The sequence below is a fragment of the Etheostoma spectabile genome, chromosome 4 (assembly GCF_008692095.1).
Source record: "Etheostoma spectabile isolate EspeVRDwgs_2016 chromosome 4, UIUC_Espe_1.0, whole genome shotgun sequence".
NCBI lineage: Eukaryota > Metazoa > Chordata > Actinopteri > Perciformes > Percidae > Etheostoma > Etheostoma spectabile.
Window position 1 is genome coordinate 26,342,593 of NC_045736.1, and position 20,292 is coordinate 26,362,884.

The following is a 20,292-nucleotide window of genomic DNA, read 5'->3' on the forward strand; positions in this document are numbered from 1 at the left end:
TGTGTGTGTGTGTGTGTGTGTGTGTGTTTGTGTGTGTACACGTGTACGTGTGTGCGCTCGTGCACGTGTGTATGTTACAGTCCTTGACCTTGCTTGACATTACTATGACAGGCTGCCATAGTAGAGCTTTCATTAGTGCCACTGAAATAGTCTCAAGTCAAGAGTGTGCTTTCCTTGGCCCACCAAATCTGCCTAAGGTAAATTATTTGAAATTGGTGATATATAGTACTTAAATGTAGTACTTGAATATTTAAGTAATCAAGTACACCTCCCCCCCAACTTGCATTCACCTCTACGTTTTTAATGTTTCTTGTTTTGTACCTTTAAATCAATGGATTGAGATGTTTTTGACACTGATAGGAAGGAAAAAATACTTTTTATTGTCAAAATAAAATAAGTCTTGCCCATCTGAGCCATTCACAGCGTCCACAGGTCTTTTGTTTACTAATGCCTGTCTCTCTAGGCAGATTTCTGTCTGTGCCTTACTTTTTCTAATGATGGATCTTACTGTGCTCTGATGATTGATAAACTACCTCTTACTAAACTTGTCACAGATTTGTTTGGGGTGTTTATCCTCATGATCTCCTAGCACACCCTTATTACACACAGATGATCCCTATTCATCATAGAAAAAACAACTTCTATAACCATAGGCTGCACCAGTGATGGTTTAAGTGTATTATAATTAAGGTGTGTGCACTGTGCAGTTTTGCAATCCAATTTTAAGCAATTACCTCAGCTCAATTTGTAATGATTTGCTTTCAATCAGATATTAAAGTTAAGTTCTGAGTTAAAGTTCTGCTTATTTATGTCAAAAAGTCTGATTAATCAATAGAAATATTAAGTTATTCCACAATTAAACATAAAAAGTTAGTTAGTGAAAATTAGCAAATAGCTTTAGTACTTATTGCACAAAAACAAGTTCTGCAAGTTAGACTGCTGCTGGAAAACAGTTCCTGTTTCTTTTAGCTATGCATTCAATGTTGTAGCCTATATCCTACAAGATACGTAGAACAGTTATTCCTATGAAGTCTTATTGTCTGAGATTATAATGTAGAATGTTGGTGTTTTACTATCAGTGATACACAGTTCAGCTGCATGACTCTATTCTGTAATGTTTCCTGCCATTTATAAAGCATTCTAAATTAAACCATACGTGACATGAAAAACAGCACAACTTAAGCCCTGTCAGGACTTGTGGGGACATTTCTCAGCAGGGAAAGGGTGGGTGGGGTGTAGGAGTGTCAAAGGGGGCAGGTAGGCTGCCACCTCATGCTATCCTAACACACACACAAACACGCGCGCACACACACACACACACACACACACACACACACACACACACACACACACACACACACACCCTTCACTGATGCTCACTGTACACAAGTGGGTGTGTAGCCTACAGTGAGCATCAGTGAAGCGCTCGGTAGGCTGCTGCCACACCGCCAGGCACTGCGCTGCTTCAGACAGATGCCCATGATGAGAGGCTGCTCCAGCCGCACCAAGCTTGCACAGAACCAGGACAGAGCGGGTAAGACGTTCATTTTAAGGATTAAGTAGACCCGTGCACGCAGGAGTTTAACTTGTGCATCTGTAACCAGATGACAGAGAGAGGCAGGTCGAGCAGCCCTTCAGAGACATAAACAAGAGCCGATGTGCTGTACGTGCGGCGCTGTCACCGAGTTCTTTACCCTACATAAAAACACAACAGGCGACAATCTTTGGTTTTAGTATAGTAACCATTCTCATGGGTAAAAGCAGTTGTGCTTTAAACCAGATGATGAAAAGCCAGACGGATGTTTTTGGACTGAATGCTTTCCGACATTTCCAGCTATTAATATCTCCATGCCCTATACTCTGATCATGCTGGAGATGCTGCTGCCGAGGTTTATGTTTTGCTTTCCTGGCTGTTTGTTTTGTTTATGGTTGGGATTGTACAGCTCAAACCGGGCTGCCGCGATCAAATGTCTTTAGTCTTTGGCACTAAATATTGGGTTCGTGATCTGAAGCGGTCTCTAGGTTGGTTTACTGCCGAGTGTAATGTGAACGTACTATATTTGGAAATGACTTGTCCAGTATTTCAGGCTAAAGGCTGTTAGCTACAATCAGAGCATGGCAGCTGCTTGGAGGAGGAGCTCACAGAGCTGTTTCCTGTTCAAGTATGCAAGATTTAACCTCAATGAAAACTATCTGACATTTCCCACAGTGCACATTTATTAATGATCAATGTAATATTTCACACAGGCTACCCAAGCGTAATGCAGATAATATAAGATACTTTAAATAGCCTTCATGTTGCATGGTCAACTTTTATGCAGCTGACAATGTGCACAACAGTCAGGGTTTCCCCCCTCAAATCTTACCTGGCTGAAAAAGCTAATATATATATATATATCCCTAGCATGAGTTGTGTGCCATTTATTTGTGGACTTGATGAACCTGACATATATTATAGTCCAGCAATCAGGGAATTTGACAGAGAAGGAGCTATTTAATTAGAAAACCTCCATCTCACCATATTTAGGTCACAGGGCCTGTTGCTCTTAAGACTGACACTGAAGCTTAATATAACCAGTGCATCAGATAGTACATAAGGAACGCATAAACTATTAACCTGAACATCTAAAGTGACTTATCACTACAGTATGCACACCTGAACAATGCAACCCAACATCTAGATGCCAACTGTCCTGTTGTGGTAAAGCTTGTAATGGTCAGTATTTGTTGACGCAATGTAAATGTGGATTTATCTCCATGGTAATTTTTTTTAAGGACTATTTCTTGGGGGCTTTTCCCTTTAATAGGGACAGTGGATAGATAGGAATGGGAGATGACATGCAGCAAAGGGCTGCAGGTCGGATTCGAACCCAGGACGCTGCAGGAGTCTGCATACATGGGGCAAATGCGCATACTGAGCGAGCTAGAGACAATCTCTCCATTGTAATTCGTTAAACCCTTGTGGAGCTACTGGACTGCATTCATTTGAAAGGCGCTCTGTTCACGTGACATGGACAGAATATTAGAAACACCTTTTTACAAATCCTCTGACACCTACGAAGGTAAATGGTGCAAAAGGTGAGAGCTTTTAGAATACGATGTGAGAACTTGCAGAACAAAAAATCTAAACATGTATGTTAAAATTTGCACTTTGGTGTGAAGCAAAAAATATTCCCACATGTGATCTGAATTTGAAGTCACACATAAAAAACACGAAAGCTTGTAAAAAAAAATAAAAAATCTTTTTTTTTCTCAAGTTCATTTTCCATCACAACCACAACTCAGTGATTAAAACCTCTCGAATATGTTACTGCAATGTGCTCTCTCGCATCACACAGTGGCGAATCTCCGCCCTCAACTTTTGCAACACTTCTTGCGATACATTTGGTGCAAAACTAATTTCCTGTGGACTTAGTCTGTGGAGCTCCGAGCCAACAGGACGGCCGGGGACAGTAGGGTTCTCCCGCCAAAAGAGGCACAACTCTTTATGTAGCATGGAAGCTAGCGTTAACTATCTAGCAGCCAGCCCGCTTCTAAATACTGTAAATACCTTTTAATGATCTCAACACTTTTTGACAGTCAAACTGAAACACTGGCGGTGAGCTCCTGGTCCTGCAGCCGCAGACGGACCGCCATCAGTGGGGCTCGGCCAGCGTAGCAACACTGCCACAAAGCTTCGCTGCCGACCTCGACCTAACCGGAGCTCCAGCGGGACACGGACAGCCCCACTCCCGGTAGCAGCGACCCATCAACAAAAATATGGTGCTTTTAAAAAAATGAAACCATCTTAACCTATTCTGGTACAACCTCAAAATACATGAGCACAAATGAGCATAATATGGGCGCTTTTTGGTCGGATTTTAAAAGTCTAACTTAATACCTTGACTCCTAGCCCCCTGAGGTATAAATGTTCATCAGGAATCTCTCTCTGCTGCATGTACTGTAGAATGACAAATGAATGTGTTATGCTGAAGCCAGTTGTGGAGTGTCCAAATCAAACATTGGATGTTTTATTAATTTTTTTTTATATTCAATTTTTTTTATGTTGCTTCCAATAAGGATACAGGCTATTGACACTATTGCATGGCAATACATGCGGCAATATATATGGCAAAGAAATTGGCCAGCAAACAAATTTCTAACAACTTTTTATTCTTAAAGCTGCACTAATCATTATTGTTATATAGACAGTGAAGCAAATTACTGTGTAATGTGAGAGAAGTTGTCTACAGGTGCACGTTGTTGCAATTTCCCTCTCTATGAAGTGTCTGAGCCTCTCTCAGCTCATTGATTTGGTTTTACGGCTCGCAGTTGAACGGTTTTGGTTCACTCTCTGCTCTCATCAACCCCATTTCCAGCCATAGCAAGCAGCTGCTGTCAGTGAACAAGCTGTGTGGTGTACTGTAAGCTACAGAAACAGCAGACATACCTGGTAAACCTAGCCTAATGGAGCATTTAGCATCTAAGATATTTCCCTAGGAGTTGGTGAAGACATAGACTATCTTGCTCCCTTATGAGGTCATAACGGGCAAGGTTGCCTCCCCTTTCTCTGCTAAAACCGGGCCACCCAGAGAATTTGGCCCACCCATGAGAGAGATAAATCATGGCTTTCAAACGCGCAAAGTGGCAGTTGGTCAAGGCCACACCCCCAGCTTCCACCTTGCCCCCCTCTCTTCTCCTCAAAAGCTACAGACTCAGAAATGGCACATACTAAGGAAAGCTCATTGTGAGACTGGCTCCAATGGCTGTAATTTTGCACAAAGGCTGAATTTTGGGAAAGAGACTTCAGATACAGTATTAGGGGACCACTTATATGGCAAGTGGATAGTGCCTCCCACTGAAGGAGACCGTCGTGTGACTCTAACGTTTGGATTGACTACACCATCGCCAGTGTACATTGTAGTTGATAAGTACACCGGCACACCTAAGTGTCATCACCAGACAAAATGTATTGAGTGAAATTCAAGTCAATCAATTTATAGTAATTTATGTTATAGCCTATAGGTTTAAATGTATTTCAGTTCATTTCAGCACATGTTTCAGGCCCTTTATCCATTATACAAGTTGCTCTAAAAGTACTGACAGTATAAAAATAATACGATAAATTAAATCCTAGTACCTCATCACCTTATGTGACCTGCACTGTTAGAAGAATGCTTTGTAACTCTAACATTGATTGAACATTGGCGCCATCTACTGGATCATTTACACTAATTGCCTTACTGTTTATTAAGCTTCACAGATCTGTTTACATGTAACTTGTATGTATGTGTGTATGTATGCATGTATACACTTTATTATATACAATGCAACTTATATCTGTGCAACCATTCATGTTTAACGTTACCTTGTTCATGTCTGTTTTCTGTGTTGAAAGCAACACAAAGCCAGACTCAAATTCCCTCATGTTTACACCTACTTGGCCAATAAAGCAGTTTCTGATTTAAAAAAAAAAAAAAGAAATATACTGCAAGTTCTTTATTTTTATTTATATACTATATTATTTATGAAGTATATTTGCAGATGGCCCCAATTTAAAAAAATCTGATTTGAGTCAATGGAAACTTGAGTTTGCTGAAAACTGCTGCTGGAAAGTTCAATTTCCTTGCGGGAGTCATCCCAAAAGGATCAATAAAGAGAAGTCTTAGGCTGAATCCCATTTCTCTGTCTTACCCCTACCCCTTGGCCCTTGAAACCAAGGGGTAAGGGGTAGGGGTGAAAACATACCCCTATGAAATGGGACACCACTTGGTGACATCACCATACAGAATTGATCATAAACTTCCAAGATGCCGTCTCCGTCTGTCGACTCTGTGGGTTTGGACAACAGTGTCATATGTATTTGCATATTTATATATTTTATAGTTATTTTATGTTCACTTTGGTAGTGCAGAGGCAGATGTTCTTATCTGTGTAGTACTTAGGTCTGTTTGCAATACAAATGTGTATACACATGTATCATGTGTACATACATATACACCCTGTATACATGGTGTGTTGTATTATCTATTTTAGTTATCACCGTTTTGAATGTCATTTATGTTCACAAAAACATTTTGTTGACAAACATCTGTCTTTATTGCTGATAAATTGAACATTACAGGGACAAATATTACATAAAATTATGTTACAGAACCATTATCAACTATTAGAACCATAACTAACATGTCACACACATAAAAAGGCACTAATATGTGTAAAACTAAAAAAATACACACAAGACCACAAACAAACAAATTAATCACAGCTGTTCTGATATTCCAGACCAGTCTGATGCATGTTGGCCAGTAACCCCCCCTCCCCCCTCACATTTCATCAGTGTCCCATTTCAAAACCAACAACAATATACAAGTGCATGAACAATGAACTGGAATTAATTACAAATTATTACAATAATACAGTAGGCCTACCAATGCAATATTGAATGGGTACAACATGAACACAGGATTTAGGAAACGTCTACATTTTCAGGCCCAAAGTGGAACAGCTGCTGTGTCCTCCTGTGTGATTCAGGGCGGTATATGTGAAGCACGTAGCGATGTATCATAGACCGTTAATATTAATATATATATAGCTATACAATCTATGCGATGTATACAGTCCATTCAAGGCAGAAATATGTGGGACTGTTGTGCAAATCAACGTTAGCGTTAGCGATTAGCGTTGCAAGCTAGCGATTTAAAAAAAAATTTCAGTTAGGAACATGGTTGCAAGTATACATGTACAGGACTGCATAGACCACAAAACAAGACTGTTGTAACTTTTTAATCAATTATTTAAGCCGAAAGTACTTACATGTATGTGTCTCTCTGGTCGACGGGCAGCCATTGCTACCTAGTGTGTTTTCAACTGAGGTCGTGTCCACACTAGGTTCCTAGGGGTATACACCCCTTGGTCTATCCCCTACCCCTCGGTCCTAATAGGTATTGGGACAGCACTAGGTCCCGCGTGAACGCGCAAAAGCTAGGGGAAGGGGTAAGGGGAAGGAATGGGATTCAGTCTGTCCAAGTCTAAAGGCTGCTCTGTTCTTTATTTAGTTGGCAAATGAAGACCAGCCAAATCACTGACTTATTTATTCCGTAATGGCTCATACTTCTTTTAACGTTGATTTGTTTGTACTTTTGGAGTGAATTGACTTTCATTTTGGGTAACAAGTTTATAAGCATGAAATATTATTAGCTGAGTAGGCTAGGCCTATCACATGAGCACCAGAAAGTAAGCAAAAAAACACTAACAAAATGTGAATCTAAACAATAAACTGTAGCCTAGGCCTACTCTAGTTATCAATATTAGGGGAAAAGTCACAATGACAACGTAAATAGTTCAGACATCTTTAGATAGTGAAGGCATGTGTTTCACGCGTTTGTAAGATGACATCCTTAGTTTAGACGTCATTAGTAGGCGTAAAGTTGTATGGCATTTCTAGCATACGTCACGTCGCCATTGGAAAATGTTTCTAACATGCAAGGCACAATCCACTCGCCATTCACTAAGGCCTATGCAAAAGCAATCAAAAAGCACCATGTCATGGGACCTTTAAAAATCGTGTGGGTCACTACGGTCACGTGCAAAGTGTCCCGGTTTTAGTTCAGGGAAATCTGGTCACCTTAGCTTGGATTGTGGAAGATGTAGCATCTTTCCTATGACAATCTATGATTCAGGAAGAAATAAAGTTTACGGATAAGTTCATGTAGGCAATTAAAATGATATTGTATGTAATTTCAATAAAATAGCCACAGTTTTTTGTTTTCTTTGTGGTGTTAACATTCACCAGTGTAGCATGAAGTATGGGGGGGGATTAGCAAACTAGCTAACTATCCGACCACTATTTGAGTAAAATGTAACAAGTTGATTCATCCACCCAGTCTTGTCACAGTGTAAAGCAGACATTGACTACATTGTTTTATCTATGGACAGCACAGTGCGCTCAGCTTATACTATTGTGAAGCGTTTGACTGACATATGACCTTAAACCCCCATAAAGTTCAGTTAGTTCGCCTGTGTTTGTTGTTGAACACAGCTCATGTCACTTACGGTTAAGCAGAGGATGTGCTGCGTCCGTACTACAGCTATTACGGCCGACTGTGGCCAGCCCGAAGCACGTGACAAGATAGAGCGAGAGATAGAGCGAGAGATAGAGCGAGAGATAGAGCGAGAGAGAGAGCGAGAGAGAGAGCGAGAACCGGCGACCCGCGACCGCATCGTCTCTCCATCAACGCGGACGGAGCAGCCGAGAGCAGCGCGGATGAAACACCGGTCATCTTCAGAGCAGCATCACGGGAAAAGGCCCCGTGTTCCCGCCGCGGCTGCCTCCACCTCACCGCAAGACAGAATGGAGGACAAACCACCGTCAAATCCGCGGGAACTCACACAGAACCCGCTCAAGAAGATCTGGATGCCGTGTAAAAATGGCCTTCCTGAGAAACACATTTCTCAAAGAAAGAGTGCGTATGACGACGTGGCGTCAGTTAATGTATGATGATTAGGGCGGTGGTTGAATGAGTATCCACAGACATGTCATTTTTGGTCTGAGTTTTGTTGTGCATTTGAATTCAAGGACGTAGCGAGCACTGTGGTAACTTAAATAATGCTAATTCGCCCCCCCCCCTCCCCCTCCCCCTTGCATGTAACGTTAGCATATATCTAGATATGCTGTGATGTGTTAGCTAACAATACAACGGTTATAACGCTAAACGCGTGCACCACAGTTCGCAGAGTTCAGGTGCCTTGCTGTTGCTGCAGCCATCTGGTTTCCACAGTTATGTAATGATTTACACGATGTTCGCCGCAGATGAGTGCTGCTCGCATCGAGAAGAAAGGATTGTTACTAGGGCTGTCCATCTCATTGTCTCTGTGTGCCAAACCAAGCCAAGCCAAGCACTAGTTGTTGGTAAACACAAACTGTATCCCTGCGGTCATGTGAATGATTTGCCCCCAATGGATGTTCTGTTGTGTTTTATCTGCGCTGATATTGGTCACTTGCCAATGCTCGCCATGCTTTACACACAGGTAATTTTACAGCATGGACATTAGCTTACAAAAAATACACATGGTGAAGTAGCACCCATTAAAAGCTACCACGCTCTCTGACCCAGTCATCTGTGCACACACTGCAACGGAGCGTCTGTGGAAACTAGCTGTTATCTCTCTTGTGTCTTGAGTAGTTAAAAGGCAGCGTTTCACAACTCCTCGGGCACAGCCAGGTGCCACCATGAACTCTGCTCCTGGTTGACTACATTCTCATAGTGCCGTGATTATATGGACAATCTTATATATATTAACATTGACTTTTATAATTGATGTAATATGCAAGCTAGTATAAGGGGAGATTTTGAAAGGGATGAAGGCATATTTGCAGCTGTGAAAATAATTGTTGAACAAACCCTTCGATAAACTAATTCTTGTACTGAGGCATTACACATTTTATACTGAAATAAGTTTCTCATCTTTCATGTGCATTATGTGTGATCAGCACATGACTTAAGCTTTCTTTCCTCTCTATCTTTCATTCCAGTATGTATGACCAACTGCCCCACCCTGATTGTGACAGTGGGCCTTCCTGCCAGGGGGAAGACCTATATCTCAAAGAAGCTGACCCGCTACCTTAACTGGATCGGAGTGCCCACCAGAGGTACGACTTCTTGGGCTCTGTTGAATAGTATTGTAAAAGCATCAGTTCTAAAGAATAAAGGGAATCGGTTAAGGATGTGCATCACAAGTTTAATGCTGAAGAGAAAGGTGAGCTCAAGTGTCCTTGCCTCCATCTCTCCAATAGAGTTCAATGTTGGACAGTACAGGAGAGAGTGTGTGAAGATCTACAAGTCCTTTGAGTTCTTCCGTCCAGACAACGAGGAGGGGTTAAAGATCAGACGGTAAGAGTGGCAACTGGACTCGGACTAACGTAACAATCCTTTTAGCCACCAGCCAAGTGAATGATGTTCTCTGTGATTTTACAGACAATGTGCCTCAGCAGCGTTGAACGATGTGCGGCAGTATCTCTCAGAAGAAGGAGGCCAAGTGGCGGTGGGTCAAATGTTAAATGCTGTTTTAGTTTAAATGTTTCAGACAGATCAAACACCGTGTGCAGTGCTGCACAATCTTATCCATTTTTTTTCTGTCCGTGTTTAACAGGTTTTTGATGCAACAAACACCACGAGAGAAAGGAGGGAAACCATAATCCAGTTTGCAGAGCAGAATGGCTTTAAGGTATCTTATCTTGTATCTTGGGTCACAATTCTGGGAGGACCTACTGCCTTGGTTGACATTCCAACTAAGCTTGATTTGTTCCTCTTTTTCTCTTTAAGGTGTTCTTTGTGGAGTCTGTTTGTGAAGACCCCGATGTCATACAGGAGAACATAGTGGTAAGTTTACAAGTTCATCAGTTTATTTTATCAATAGAAAATGAGCTTCTGGCCCTGTTGTACTCACTTCTTTGCTGTTTCACTGACCAGCAAGTGAAGCTGGGTAGCCCCGACTACACCAACTGTAACACAGAAGAAGCAGTGGAAGATTTCATGAAGAGGATCAAGTGTTATGAAAACTCCTACGAGACCCTCGATGAAGTCTTGGACAGGTGAGGTGAAAGCTGGAGTGGAGAGTGTTTTAGGAAATATTTCCTAGCTTTGGTAAACTACGGAAAATGATAGAAAATTAGAAAATTATCTATTCAAGTACACAGGTCTTTTCAGAACAATGGGGCACTAATTTAGTATGTCAATTGAAGATTTTAAGCGACACATCGCTTTTCTCATGCTAAACAATTCTGTTTTATTATGAGAAGCAAATGTATCAAAGCTCGCTAACGTGCGATAGAATAGGGAAACATTGTTTTTGGATATTACAGTTTGTTTGACTTACTAACTGTACATACTGTATTTCAGTGCATAAACATTAATTTGACTCTTTTGATTTTTGCTCATGCTTGCAGATCTATTAAATTCAGAAATATTTCCAAGGGTTGTTATGACATTCATGATGTAGGATAGTCCTCTGTGTCTGTGCTCATTTGCTTTTCTAGTTTCTAGTGTTTCTAGTATGATGATGTGGCACCACACAAACTGTGTGCTAATTACATTTCAAGCTTTTGTAACAGATGTTCTACAGTTGCTGACATTATTAATTCTATTTATCAACAATATGTTTATGCAGTAATTCATTAGTATTCCTTAACTAATTACGCCATGGTCCTCAAATCTATATCCTGGTTTTGGCTCAGTCATATCACACACACACACATACACACAAACACACACAGGGCAAAGAGAAATGTTCAGTAGAGTGGAGAGGAGAAGGGTTGTTTTGTGACTGTTGCGGGAAAATGGGCAGCTGGTATGAACAGCCAGGAATCTACACTTCACAGCGCTTTGCAGCACTTGTGGCGGTGTGTTCCCGGTGTTACAGTGTCTGTTGTCTCTTCTCAGGGATCTCTCCTACATTAAAATCATAGATGTTGGTCAGCGCTACTTGGTCAACAGGGTGTTGGACCACATTCAGAGCCGTATTGTCTACTACCTCATGAACATTCACATCACGCCACGCTCCATCTACCTGTGCCGCCACGGGGAGAGCGAGCTCAATGTCAATGGACGAATCGGAGGAGACTCAGGCCTCACACCTAGAGGCAAAGAGGTATATCGCACTTTTTCAACAATAGAAATGTCTTGAGTTTTTTTACTTGACTAGGTGAGTTAATGAGTGTAAAAAAATGTTTTCATCCCCATGCAGTTTGGGAAGAAGCTGAGCCAGTTCATCCTAGAGCAGGGCATCAGTGACCTGAAGGTGTGGACCAGTCAGATGAAGAGAACCATCCAGACAGCTGAGGCTCTTCATGTGCCCTACGAACAGTGGAAGGTCCTGAACGAGATTGATGCTGTGAGTACTACGTTCTTGGTGGCTAAGCATAGTCGTTTGCTGACATGTTTGTGGTGTTAAAGAAGTTTAACTTGTGTGTGATGTAATTTTAGGGCGTGTGTGAGGAGATGATGTATGAAGAGATCCAGGACCACTATCCTCTGGAGTTTGCTCTAAGGGACCAGGACAAATACCGCTATCGGTACCCGAAAGGAGAGGTCTGTGGCTAAAATGAACGTGATGTGTTGTCTAATGATGGGATGTGGTTATGTAACTGTTCGGCAACGTTGAAGTAGCATGCTTGTGGACATTGTGTCTCTGTTTGAATTTTTAAATTTTCCAAAGCAGAGTTTGTCCTCCTTTGTTAATATAGGGACAAGCTCTCTCACATATAAACTCACACGTAACCACAAACGCAATTAAACACCATCCAAGGGGCTACTGGCCACTTACCCTCTGCTAATGAGAGCGTGTGTGTGTGTTTGTTACTGTGTGTCTAAAAGTCTGAATGCCCACTGGTCTGTTCTCGCCTTCAGTCCATCCCATTATATCTCCATTAATCTGACACAGGGCAGTAAGATAGATTTGGGCATTAGTTGGCTGCCCAGGCAGACAGGACTGATGTAGAGCTTTGGGGAATCTTGTTAAAGCTTGTTGGGCTAGATGGCCTGTATGGACCTTTCCACGTGCTAAAATGTCAATCTGTTTAACTGAGATTGATTATTTAGCAGAAGTCGTGGAAAAAATGGATTGTATGGACGTTTTTACTTACCGATTGAGAGCTCTTTCTCTGTTTTATATATAATTTACCAGGGTTCAAATCCCTGAAGGGGTAAAACTCAACTGTTTTCGCTCCGGTTTATTATTATTTGTCGTCTTTCACCGCAACTCAAATTGCCGTGAGCTGGAATGAGCTAAAACACCAAACTTGGCCCAATGACTGGAAATGATCTGCATTCCGTTCCCAAGAAATATGAGCCCAATCGGCCACGTAGTGGTGCTACAAATAACAATCAAAACAGCACTTTTGGAAAGAAAATGCCCCTTACGCCATAAGTCCTATTGATTTGATTGATTATTGTGCTCTACAAAAAAGCCTCTTGGACCATAGAGGTCTGCCATGATGGATTTTTTTGCTAATTTCCATAATGTGAAAACCGTAAAATAAATAGAACATTGTCAATTTTGATCCCATTGACACAAAATTGGTGTGCAACTTTACAGGACTAAGATACAGGGCTTAGCAGAGAATGGCCTATAACTCAAGTTTATCTTGAGTAATCCTGCCAAAATCTATGGAGACGTCTGGCACGACAACCTGAAAATACATACCAAGTTTCGATCTGAAAATCTGATTTAAGGAGGGCGAAATGGTTGGACTTATTAAAATCTATTGTAGTGATGAAATCGTTGTGTGCTTGATCTCATCCCCTTTTCAATACAGCATTAAATTAGCTGAAGGTACTTTTCAGCTTTGTAAAGACCAAAATCATTCAAATCTGCTTGCGCCTTTTGACTTTTGGTAATTGGGCTGCTTACTAGAGGCGGCTGTGGCTCGGGTGGTAAGACCGGTTGCCTACCAGATCCCGGGCCCTGTAGTTCCATGTCAAAGTGTCTTTGGATCCCCTAACTGTTACCATTGCTGCGCCATCCATGTGTGAAGTTGTGGGAATGTTTATCTTACAAGCAGGTGGCACCTTATTTGGTTGCCTAGGCCATAGAATGTGTGTGAATGGTGCCTGTAATATGTAAAAGCACTTGAAGTGGTCATTAAGACTAGAAAAGTGAGATATAATTGCAGTCCATTTACATCCTTCTGTTGGCCAAGAAAGGGTTTGACCCCGTGAATTTCCGCTTGCACTTATAGTTTTTACCTCAAATGGAAAGGTTGTATGCTCTTAATGATTATCTCAAAATATCTGCAATAGAAAAATTATATATTTTGATAAAGCTGCTTTAAGCTGATAATAATGGTTCTCAAAGGAAATCATCCTCTGCTTTCTGCCAGTCTGATCTGCCTCTTTGTGTCTCTTCTGACTCAGTCCTATGAGGACCTGGTGCAGCGGTTGGAGCCGGTCATTATGGAGCTGGAGCGGCAAGAGAACGTGCTGGTCATCTGTCACCAGGCCGTCATGCGCTGCCTGTTGGCCTATTTCTTGGACAAGACTGCAGGTCAGTCATTAAACTTAACCCTAAGGAGCCTGTGGGGTTTTTAAGCAAGGCACCTTACCACACATATAAAAACGCACACAAAAAACCCACACAGATAAACACAAAATCTGTTTAGTGGACGTCTTCGTCTAAAAGTGGTTAAACAGCCATGTGTGAAATGTAGGAAGTCGCTAAATTCAATAAGTAGAATTAGATAAAGTAAGGTTAACTGCGTCATAAAATAATGGTTTATTAACTATTATCTTGAGAGTACATTGTTATTCTAGTCACCCCGTTAAATCTTCACCGTATTAAAGTATTTATACCTTGTTTTAAATAAGGCACTGGATAAAATGTTTTGCTTGTTGTAAAGCTATGACATACTTTCCTAGTGCCCGGATGGAGAGGTGCGTTTCACTCCTGGCTGCCTGATCTTATCTACCTGTATCAAAAATGTCAGATTAAAAATAATCACCTTTCTTTTACTTTCATTCCCTTTTTTCATAATACTATACTAACAAAACCCGACAGTGTATATAGTATATCTGGAGACTAGGGATGGGTGTAGTTAGGGTGTTATCGATGCTACTAATCTTATCAGTTCTTTTTTTATTTCTTATGACATAATACATTCTATTTTTTAATAAAAGAAGAAATTATTCAGAACAGAATTTATATTTTAGAAATAAAAAAATATTGTTTCTCTAGAAGCAATGTCTACAATATCAAAGCCACTACAGTGGCTAGAATAAGTTTACACACCATGCTAAAGTTGATTTGAAAAGATGAATGAAAAAACATCTTTTGGAAATTGATCTTAATGCCTTAATTCAAAAACAAATTGGAAAATCCAACCTTTTAAGGACACCAATTGTCTTTGTGAATGAATAATGTATTGTAAATAAATAAATGTTCTTCCTTAAAATACAAGGGCCATAGAGGCAGGCACATTATTATTTTTAAAGGCCAGTTATTTCATGGATCAGGATACTATGCATCCTGACAAAGTTCCCTTGGCCGTTGGAATGAAACTAACCCCATATCATCACATACCCTTCACCATACCTAGAGATAGGCATGGTTTTATTTCAGTTAGCTTAATATCCTCTTTTTAATCAACTTTATTATGGTTGTGTAAACTTATTAAAGCCACTGTATATAAAGTATAAAGTGTATCTCTGTGGAAACAAATCTAAATAAAATAATATTGCTGGCATCAAAGCACTGAGTGAAGTTTGAAAAGGATAAAGAACAGTCATCATAAATCAATTCACTATTACCCGGTATTTATCCTTTTCTCTGTCCTCCCAGTGGAAAAAAATAGCATTTCTGCAAGTTTAGGATTGTTAAAAGGCAAAACACTTGCAGTAACAAGCGTAGTTGTTAACTCAAGTTATATATACACTTCCCGCTCTTGTCCATGGCTATATAAGTTAGACTAGACAGGAATGACTTTGTCGTTTGTCCGCGTTGTTTTAATGAACCTGGGCGTTTGTCCTCACACAGAGGAGCTGCCCTACCTGAAGTGCCCGCTGCATACTGTGCTAAAGCTAACGCCAGTGGCCTACGGTAGGACTGGTCATCTATTAGCATATTATTTTAACATATTTCTTTTGAACAGTATCAAAAATCAAAACACACACTGTCCTGTCACCTGAACTAATGAAACAAATCTTCTGTCTGCCTGCTCAGGCTGTAAGGTGGAGTCCATCAGTCTAAATGTGGATGCAGTCGACACACACCGAGAAAGGCCAGAGGTGGGTAGAACGCACATGCACGCACGCGCACACGCACACACACACACACACACACACACACACACACACACACACACACACACCACACACACACACACAGTACAACTGAGCCATGTTGTGCAAGGTAAGATTGTTCATAAACAGGTTGGTCTGACAGCCTCAGGTGCTGAACATGATGGTGTCGCACGTCATATTTCACTGCAGCCGCGGTTTATTCTGAGTGCCATGTTTTCATAATCGATGGTGTGAAATAGTAATGAGCTCAGAGCAGATTTGTGTGGGATTATGTGCAGATTGCGCACTACCGTTCAAATGATTGAAATCGCCTGCCACAAAAGCTTGATTGGGTAAAGTCAGAAGCCTCAGAGGACTACTCTATATTTTTGAATGGTCATTCGTGCTTTATGGTTATAGAAAGTCCTCTTTACAAATACATTTTATTTTGTAGAAGGGCTTTGTTTTGTACATGGAGATCTGGAGACCAGACTGACAATTGAAATAAGCAAAGATACCTCTAAGCAACAGTTCAATAAGAAGAGAAGATTGGTAAAAGAAACAAAGTTTAGAATCTAAATCTGTGCAGATTTTAAATAGAAACCGGTTCCTGTTTCAGTGCCAAGTGCACAATAATGCAGCGTATAACAAGCTGGAGTTAACAGGTGTATTGCAAAGCTAGTCTTTTGTCAAGATTATTTTTGGGCGAAATTTTAGACTTTTATTATATACAGCTGAAGATATGAAGGAGGGGGGGATGAGATGCAGCATAGGGCCTCAGGTCAGAGTCAAACCTGCGGCTCTGTGGCAGGGCCTTTGTACACGGGGCGCACCCTCTCCCAGGTGCCCCTGCAAAGTTAAAGCTCTTAAAACCTGACAAGTGAAACAGAAAGTTAGTCTGGGGTCAGTAATGTTGTTACTTGATCAGGAAATATCAGCTGACAAATCACAGTTTAAAGAAAATATGAAATATTTAAAAAAAAAAAGGCTCCCCAAGATATTTAGAGGTGACCGAATTATGTCGCTTTTATCTTTGTCAAAATAGCCATTATTAAAGGAGAGAAGAAAAGCATCAATATAACTTTTGAACAGTAGTGTAGGTTGTCAGGACACAACAGGATGACAACAATGACTAACTCTCCGATTGCTTCTAACGCTCCACATTTAGGCCTTAACTCAAATATGCTTCTGATTGGCTCATGTTACAGTTTCATACAGGGTTTGAGGCTAAAAAGCTCTGATAAAAGTAGTCGCACAAGCATGGTCGAACAGCCAGTAATAGTTCTCAGTGAGCTACACCTGACATAATGCAAGTATTATGACAGAAAATATGTCTCATATGAGTAATGTGATATGATGTAAGGCTTAGAAAATCATTTCAATCAGGACCATTTATTCACACTTCCAGGTGACATTTGGGATTTGATGATTACATCAAGCCCCTTTTGTGAAATCTGATAAATCATCAGATTTTCTAAGAAAAGGCATGCCGTGACGTGGTTTTATTTGTTATTGGCTTACACTGGTCACAAAGCCAAAAAATAAAAAAGCTCAACCATGTGGAAAACACATCGTCACCTCAACCTCTCGCCCAGTCTGTGTGCAGTGGATTTCATATCTCCCATGTGTTTTGATCCCCCCCCTCTTTGTGTGTGTTTTTTTTTTATCAAACAGAACGTAGAAGTGTCGCGGATGTCAGAGGAGGCTTTGCTAACAGTGCCAGCTCACCAATGAGGGTGAACCTCTCGTCCCACCCCCCACCCCCATACTCTTTTACCCTCCTTTATGCACAGTCTACCCTTCATACGCACAATGTACCTGCCAAACTCAGCAAACTCTAGTCTTTTTGCTCCACCTTCCTTTGATTGAAAAACTGTTCTGATCTTCTGTTTTTTCCCTTCACATATTTTTTTGACGTGATGATGATAATTGACTGGAATCCAGTTTCTAATTTTGATTATTAATCCTATGGCACAGTTCTTCCGTTCTCTTATTTTTGGAGAATGAATAAAAAGCAGATGAAGGTTGTTTTTTTCTTTTTAATTTGCTGTAAATCCCAACTGTGAAGCAATGGAACTCTTGCACCTTTTTATTCTATTTTTTTGAATTGATTAGTGATGTTTTTCATTTTCTCAGTGATACTGTCTGATTAACTGATTTTACAATGTTAAATATGAGCAGTCTCATCAATTTATATTTCTGTTGGTGGACATCAGGACACTCCAATCTTAGTTTCACAGCATTGCACAACACAAAACCGGGTTGTGCCTTTTTATATTTTGCACATAAAAAAACTAAGTCTGTTTATTTTCTTATTAAATGTCCTCTATTCCAGTTTGTCTCTAGTTTTGGGATGTCTAACACTGTCTAATGAGGATCCTGAAGTTACCGTTTTTTAGTTTTTTAGTTGTTTTTTTTTGACAGTGTCAAGGATCTTAAGTTTATTTATCTTTGATCAGAAGCAAAGAGCGGATTTTTCTGTTTAATGTTTCTAAATAAACTCCACTCAACCATTTCATGTATTGTTGCAACACTCTTCTTGTGCTTCATTTTAGAAAAGTTGGTATGAACCAGTTTTCCTCTTTAATATCTGAAGTTAGGCTCTTTGGTTAAAGTTATATCTTAAGGTGAATCACATCTAGACTAAACCGGATATTACTTACTCTTACTACTTGAAGATCAAAAGTGATCAACTACTTCCTTTTTATTCGCACTATCTACAGATCAGATGTTCAGTGCAGTGCCCTTCGTGCTTACTCTGCTGTGCAAACTGTAGCCTCCCATATCCCCATTCATTCATATGCAGAGACTCCACTGTGGTGCATAAGAAAGAGCTGCCATTCATCAGCCTGAACAAAACACTCACTGTGTCACACACATTTTTTTTTCTGCCTCGATTTGGTGACAAAATGTGATATTGATAATGCTGATATTCACAGCTAATAATACCGAGCTTTCGTTGAAAGGCTTAGTTAGTTTTTGTAAATAAAAGATTGTCTTGCAATGCCAAAACTAAGGTAAAGTTTACCGAGACACCACGTACACAGGATGATCTACATAAAAGCATCTTGAAAAATAATGCATAATTCAAGAGGCAAAAAATGCTACCATGGGTCATTTTATGTTGATGGCAGTATCTGTTAACTATGAAATGGGTCTTAATAATCTCAATTTTAATATTTTTTTAAAGGAACCTATAGAACCCATCACAGTTTCAAAAGAGGTCAAATCATCTGTGTTCAAACTATAGCTGTATATTCAAGAAGATAAAAAGGTTTCTAATATGGAAAACTGCCTTTAAAGCCATGTCGTAAAGAGAACACGGTGTTAGTTATTGCTAGTGCAAAAACAGGGATAAACCTTGTTTAATGTATGGTAATGACATCGCAAAGCTTAGTTGTGTAATGCAGTTTTTATTCAAAAGGCATCTGACGCTGAATCGTTCCTCTTTCCAGAATGTGAACATCCATCGTACAACTCGAGACGCCCTGCAGACCGTCCCTCCTCACCTCTGACTGCCGTTGGACCTCTCGTTCCCTCGTTCCCTTTCGACGGACTCTCGTGGTCGTTTCACTTTCCCAGTCCGCGCAACCTGTTCACAGCGGTGCCCATCTGGGTGATGATGTGCCTCCGTCTTGTCCTTCAACACCTCTGTAACCCTTGTGTTCATCTTTTCTTCTTTTTATTCAAAGGAGCTCATCCTGAACATGTTATGCTTGAGCATCAGTGTTCATAGGTGGTCCAGATAATTTATCAAACTGTTGTCTTGCACAGAGGGGATTAAAAACTTTAGCTCACAGCAGATTCTTATTCCCATTTGTTACTATATTCAGTATGGTTACAGTGTGTTGATATTGTGCAGCAGTAGAATTACCACTCAACAACTTTAAAGTATTAACCATGTGGCTTCATCAGTGATCTTTCTGCTACATGTTTGACATGTTACTGTTGTGCAATCACTGTTATGTGACTTTGGCGATTAAGTGCAATTTGAAGGTTACAAACCTACACGGAAAACCATACTCTAAAGCTTACTATTTTGACTACGTTGTGATTCAATGAATGAATGAATGAATGAATGAACTGGGCGATGGCTGGTGATTTTACGAAGACCTTCAATAAAATTAGAACTTTCTTGTGAAGAATGCAGTCTCGCACACAATGTATTGGAAATGCAAAAAATGGAATATTTGTTCAAAGTGGTTGGTGTTGATACAAGTCATGACCTCAAAATGTACGTCCCAGCTTCACTGTAATGAAGATGCTGCTGTTACTGAGTTTAATTATTACTAGGGCTGCAATGATATATTGGATCATATTTCTACTGACTTGCCAGTACTTTCTCAAATACTGGATTGATTTTTAAGTCTATAAAATGTCAGAAAATAATGCATGGTCATCACATTTTCTCAGAGCAAGTTGACATATTCAACAATATTGTTGTGTCTTACCAACTGCGCCAGTATATTATCTCCAGCAAATATTACATTTGAAAAGCTAGAACCAGTGAATCATTACAAAAAAAAAAAAGTTAGATGAT

General features: G+C 40.3%; 1 protein-coding gene across 4 annotated transcripts; it reads left to right on the forward strand.

The window, feature by feature from the left end:
- The first annotated feature begins 1,280 nt into the window (after positions 1-1,280).
- pfkfb4a (6-phosphofructo-2-kinase/fructose-2,6-biphosphatase 4a) lies at positions 1,281-19,646 on the forward strand. Of its 4 annotated transcripts, none has more exons than XM_032513356.1 (14): positions 1,281-1,534; positions 9,515-9,631; positions 9,776-9,872; positions 9,957-10,023; positions 10,132-10,206; positions 10,305-10,361; positions 10,452-10,573; positions 11,421-11,628; positions 11,725-11,871; positions 11,964-12,068; positions 13,893-14,022; positions 15,508-15,570; positions 15,694-15,758; positions 19,208-19,646. In XM_032513356.1, the coding sequence occupies exons 1-14, from the start codon at positions 1,474-1,476 to the stop codon at positions 19,265-19,267; spliced, it is 1,374 nt and encodes a 457-aa protein (XP_032369247.1). In that variant the 5' UTR covers positions 1,281-1,473; the 3' UTR covers positions 19,268-19,646. The 4 variants fall into 4 exon arrangements, with proteins under 4 accessions (XP_032369247.1, XP_032369246.1, XP_032369245.1 ...); XM_032513355.1 differs by lacking the exon at positions 19,208-19,646 and adding an exon at positions 17,427-18,274; XM_032513354.1 differs by lacking the exon at positions 1,281-1,534 and adding an exon at positions 8,018-8,444.
- The last annotated feature ends 646 nt before the right edge of the window (positions 19,647-20,292 follow it).

Excerpts from the sequence above, each read along its gene's own strand:
- pfkfb4a (XM_032513354.1), top strand. The coding sequence starts at position 8,024 with ATGTCACTTACGGTTAAGCAGAGGATGTGCTGCGTCCGTACTACAGCT. Across the intron at positions 9,632-9,775 it reads GATCGGAGTGCCCACCAGAG|AGTTCAATGTTGGACAGTAC; the intron begins GTACGACTTCTT and ends TCTCTCCAATAG. Across the intron at positions 15,571-15,693 it reads GCTAACGCCAGTGGCCTACG|GCTGTAAGGTGGAGTCCATC; the intron begins GTAGGACTGGTC and ends CTGCCTGCTCAG.